At 40.3% G+C, this 5,612-nt stretch overlaps 1 protein-coding gene across 1 annotated transcript in view; it reads left to right on the top strand.

Moving 5' to 3' along the window:
• The window catches only part of QDPR (quinoid dihydropteridine reductase), a 12,100-nt gene extending 7,709 nt beyond the window's left edge, over positions 1 to 4,391 (top strand). Inside the window, exons 4-5 of the mRNA XM_057377911.1 lie at positions 1,612 to 1,695; positions 3,521 to 4,391. Coding sequence (XP_057233894.1) covers positions 1,612 to 1,695; positions 3,521 to 3,629 — 193 coding nt within the window. The 3' untranslated portion in view covers positions 3,630 to 4,391. The remainder of the gene's footprint in view (positions 1 to 1,611; positions 1,696 to 3,520) is intronic.
• The last annotated feature ends 1,221 nt before the right edge of the window (positions 4,392 to 5,612 follow it).

The raw sequence follows: 5,612 nt of genomic DNA, 5'->3' as shown, positions 1-5,612 counted from the left end.
GAAATTAATATGAAACTGATTAAAAAATGACCAGAAATTAACACAAAACTGCCCTGAAAACTGACCAGAAACAGATCTGAAACTTACCAGAAACTGACCCGAAATTAATAGGAAATTGACCTGAAAATTGACCCAAAATTAACACAAAACTGGCCCGAAATTAACACGAAACTGACCTGAAATGACCCAAAATTAACAATTTGGGGTGATTTAAATCCGATTTGGGTCAGATTTAGGGTGGATTTGTGAGATTTGAGGTGATTCGGGTCAGTTTTGGGAGTTGGGGTGATTTGAGTCCAATTTGGGCTGATTTGGGTCAGTTTTAGGTCAGATTTGAGGTCATTTGGGTCAGATTTGTGTCAGATTTGGGACGTTTTGAGTCAGATTTGGGGCAATTTCTCTCCATTTTGGGTGCGGGTTTTTCCTGAGGGATTTTGACACCACCTCGGTGCCAATTTCGGGGTCTCACCCCTTGCCCAAAATCCCCCCAAATCCCCTAAAACCCTTAAATTCCCCATTTTTTTGCAGCCACCCACTGTCCCAAGCCGTGTCATTCAGCATCCCCTCACATTTGGGGTGTTTTGGTTTTGATTTGGGGTRATTTGGGTCAGATTTGGGGTGGTTTAAGTACAATTTGAGAGTTTTGGGTCAGGTTTGGGGTGATTTGGGTCCCATTTGGGTCAGATTTGGGGTGGATTTGTGAGATTTGAGGTGATTTGGGTCAGTTTTGGGATTTGGGGTGATTTGAGTCCGGTTTGGGCTGATTTGGGCCAGTTTTGGGTCACATTTGGGGTCATTTGAGTGCGATTTGAGCTAATTTAGCTCAGATTTGAGTCAGATTTGGGGAAATTTCTCTCYGATTTGGGTGCAGATTTTTACCTCGGTGCCACTTTGGTTTCACTTTTGGGGGTCCCAACCCCAACCCCCCTCCCCAAAATCCCCTAAAATCCCCCAAAATCCCATAAAATCCCCAAATTCCCCATTTTTTGCAGCCACCTGCTGTCCCAAGAGGTGTCATTCAGCATCCCCTCACAATTGGGGTGTTTTGGGTCCAATTTGGGGTGGTTTGGGTCAGATTTGGGGTGGATTTGTGAGATTTGAGGTGATTTGGGTCAGTTTTGGGATTTGGGCTGATTTGAGTCCGATTTGGGCTGATTTGGGTCAGTTTTAGGTTTGAGATTTGAGGTCATTTAGCTCAGATTTGTGTCAGATTTGGTACATTTTGAGTCAGATTTGGGGCAATTTCTCTCCGTTTCGGGTGCAGATTTTTGCCTYGGTGCCACTTTGGTTTCACTTTCGGGGGTCCCAACCCCAAAATCCCCTAAAATCCCTAAAATTCCCCATTTTTTTGCAGCCACCCCCTGTCCCAAGCTGTGTCGTTCAGTATCCCCTCACATCTGGGGTGTTTTGGGTCCGATTTGGGGTGATTTGAGTCMGATTTGAGTCAACATTGAAACTAATGACTGTATTCTGTTTAATACACATGGAGAATGCAAGGGAAATCTGTTCCACATGGTGTAAAGGTCACGCACATTACAGCTCTGAATTGAAGCAGGTGGTGCTCATCAGAAACATGATAAATAAAAGGCTTGCTTATCTTTTTGATCACAGGGTTACCTTGGATACACCAGCAAATAGGAAATCAATGCCTGATGCAGATTTCAGCTCCTGGACACCCTTAGAATTCATTGCAGAGTGAGTATCCATGGGATAACTAAGCAGTTCTTCACTGTCCCTCTTGCTGCTGCATCTCAGTGCATATTCTTTTTAAATAACTGTCATGGATTTGGGTGGATTTTTTTCCTCCATCATCTCCTTATTGTGTATCTTTCTAAATCCCATTGACTTTATTGCATAGGCTTCCTAACTGGAGAAAATGAGCCTAACTCCATCAACTCCAGCTTCTCTACATGAGTTATTCCAGCAAGGAAGGTAGCTTTAAGCAGTTGGAAGCCAGAGAATTTACTGAAGCCTGTAGACAAATTAAATTGCTGGCAGCAGGAGACACCTGGCTTAAAGATAAACTGCACATAGGCATGTAAACTTGGGTGGGATTCYTTTTCTTTTAAGCACTCTTTACTGCCTAGTTCAGTTCTCTCAACTGGTAACATTCCTGCTCTTATTTAGAAAAACTTAGTAAAGAATTTTTTTTTTGCTATCTGCAAAAACTTGTCCTGTATGATGTTGCAAAATGCTGAYACTTCACCTGTAGCTTACATAATGCAGGCTGAGATTGTCTGCCTTACTGTTCTCATTCCTCAGGATTAGAGAATGTGCAGCATGAGTATTGYCTTCTGCTCATGGAGAGTAGCAGAGTTTCTGCTGAGCGTGAACTCTTACACATTTTAAAAGTCTTTTATAGCTGAGAGTAAAATTGAATTTACCTGTTGCTAATTGTTYAGAGAGTAGTTTAGTTCTGATACCGATTTCCTTTTCTGTAAAGTTTTTTAAGGTGGGTGGTAGAGACTGAAATAGTTTTAGTTGCAGCTGTTTAGTTGATGCCTCTGCAGTTGTCTCATGAGGCTCTTTATTACAGGCCCCATCAATTGAATTTGGCTGGCCTGAAAATGTTCAGAAAAAGATCCTTAATTTATTGTACTCCAGAGACTGCTTAGCCAGATGTTGCAGTAATGCAAAATCATTTTTTAAGTTTAAGTTCTAAGTATTTTATTCTTATACGAGAATTTGGTAGACTGGTTTGTTTTGTTTCTAATTCATAAAAGTTTAACCACAGTTTGAAAACTGAAAATCTCACTGTCTGTGTAACATCAGCATCTGTTGGCAACATCTGCATCTTGGGAAGGACACAGGAAATCCTTTTGTGTGGCACTTGAGTTTTGTGCCCTGAAGCTGTTGTTGGATAGGGAGATGTTCCAACATGGCAGTTGCTATGTCTGCAGTATTGGAAGGGTTGATGGACCTGTAAAATATATTTCACTTYCTGTATTCTGTTTTGAGGAAGGAGTTTGTATTGCATTTTGATAAAGAGTGTCCTGATCTCCTACCTAGAATGGATCTTTCTTACTTGAAATGTCTTAAGGCTTTTTTTACTCCTGCTGAGACCACTGTCACAGTTAAACACTGAAATGTTATAATGGCCTGTTGGCAGACTAATGAGTTTAGCAACTCTCTCCTAGCCATAAAACTGTATTTCTTTTATATGTATGCTATAAAGGCAACTAAAGTAGCCCCTCCTTCCCCTTTTGAATTTTTTTTTTAACTGGGGAAAAAAACCTTGCCACTCTGTCTTTTGAGTTCCTGGCCTTTTCCTTTGAGATATTTCGGAAATCCTGTGTGCTCTGAAGCCCTTGGATTTCTCTGGGCCCTCTGCATTTCTGAGGGTCTGAATCCAGTGATKGCATCACTATTTTACAGCATACATAGGAATCACTAGAGAGAGCAGTAGGAGAAGAAGGAAAAGTAATAGGTTTTTATGTTGTTCTTCCTGTCAATAAACCTGATAGTAGTTGTTATTGTTTTGTTCTTCCTCATCTTGTTTTGTCCATTTATTTTAAAACAGAACCTTTTATGACTGGATAACAGGAAAGAATCGACCAAGCTCTGGGAGTCTAATCCAGGTGATAACTACAGGAGGGAAGACTGAACTAGTTTCAGCAGCACATCTTTGATGTCAGTCACTTAGAGTGATGAAATTTCAACAAAGGAGAAGCTGTGGGAAATCTGTCTGCCAGTATAATTTGGATGGTCTTCTGTATCCAGTGTTTGTAGTTATTCCATTAATGGAACCAGATTTCAAGTAATATTGCTGTGCTGTCACTTGTGAGCTCTCAGCATTTGTTTACCAAATAATGTCAACTTGTCTCTAAATGAAAGTTGCAGGCTTTAAGATCTGTAGATGTCCTAATTCTGAGCATTGTATGGTAACTTACCTGTTCTCTGTGAAGGAGGAATTGTGCTTAACTATGTCATGTGATTGCACACATAATGGTTGGATTTCTTTGTCAGTAAGTGTTTCTGGCAACTTACTGTGAATCTTTCAGTATTCTGTCTTTTTCTGTCTGAGAATRTAACCCCACCCTGCATATTATGTTGGCTGAAGCCATAGGAAACATGGTGGTCATATATATCATATCCTAGTCATGTAACACTTTTCTTGTGAATGTTCCACTTGACTTAATGAAACTGAATACAGATTACTCACTTGAGATGAAATTCCTAATTTGCCTTAYGGTTCATRAGCTGCTCTCAGGCCTACAGCTGTAGGATAAAATAGTCATTCTGTCAAATGATTAGTATGTCTTTCTCTTAGTCCTGATGGTTCTTGACTTTTTCAAAAAGCAAAGTATCGTAAAGTAGTAGAAAAAGCATACATGTACTTCTATTTGAAAATRGAACTTTTTGTGATAAATAAATATATATTGTTTTATGTACCGGGCTGTCTCCATTCCTGTATTCCCAATATCTTAATAATATTTTAATTGGTTTAAYTGAACATGCAGTTCAGTTGTGGTAAAGAACTTAATTTTTTTACTTCTGAYCATGGTGCATAAAATACGTTTTTCTGTGTGGCAAAGATCTAGCAGCCATGCATGGAGTTGGGGTAAATATTTTCTTAAATCCAGCCATGTTATATGGAAATACAGTTGAGATGCAGAATGCAAGCACTACCTGTTCTGAGCATCGGCTTACATGGAATTTAACTACTATCAGACTTTTTGGAACATCTTGAAAGCAGTTGAATATGCAAAGTTGTGTGCATGTTCTCCCTCTGCACTTTTTTTTTTTTTTTTTAATTAACTTCAGGGTTGTGTTGGGGAAGGATTCCATGAGTCAGGAAACCTTTCTCCTCTTCCCACTGGAAAAGCTCACATGCCCATGCTMATTTTAACATGGAATGGTTGCCTGTTTTGCTATGACTGTCTCTTTACTTGTTTTGCTGGATGCAAAGGTGGAGGGGGATTTTTCTGTTCTGTCAAACCAGTCCAGGGCTGTCAATTTGTAAATCTGCTTTTAAGTAGAATGCTTCCAATGCTGCTGYTGCACCAGCAGTTTCTCGAGTCTCAAAGCACAGACAGAAACTGCAAGGCACTGGTAACCCTAGGGTGCTACTCAATTATTCTGGAAAAGGGGGTAGGATCATACTACAAACTGATGTGATTTGAAGGTTTCCTTTGGCAAGCTAGATAAAACAGTGAATAGTGTTAAAGCATAATTGCAAATGGAAGACTTCTGAATTAACTTTCATGACTTTGCCAGTATGAGCAGAAAGATAGAAAAATTACATTGAAGCTGGAGAGGGAATATATAGGCGAGTGTTTGACAAGCTTGGTTCTAAAGGTGAGTGATTTAACCTGGGGAGTTTGATGTTAAAGAGGCTTTATGTGACCAGTTTCATCCTGTATCTGTTCAAACTATTTCAGTTAATTGTCYAGGAGAAAAAGCCACCCTGACACTGCAGACATCTGGGTTGCCTGGCTCCTTCAGCTTGCCCAGAGAGCTTGTGGTGCTACAATGAGAAGGAGAGATGTGTCTGTGAGTGGGAATGTTCTGTATGGATTAAGTCCCTGCAGTGCCCACAGACTGACTGGAGACTGCAGACCTGTTTTGAAGATTCTTACAGAATTATGGCATGGTTTGGGCTGCAAGGGGCC

This window comes from Malurus melanocephalus, unplaced genomic scaffold, assembly GCF_030028575.1.
Source record: "Malurus melanocephalus ecotype Western Australia unplaced genomic scaffold, MMel_1.1 scaffold_333, whole genome shotgun sequence".
NCBI lineage: Eukaryota > Metazoa > Chordata > Aves > Passeriformes > Maluridae > Malurus > Malurus melanocephalus.
This window is presented reverse-complemented; position numbering and strand designations above follow the sequence as displayed.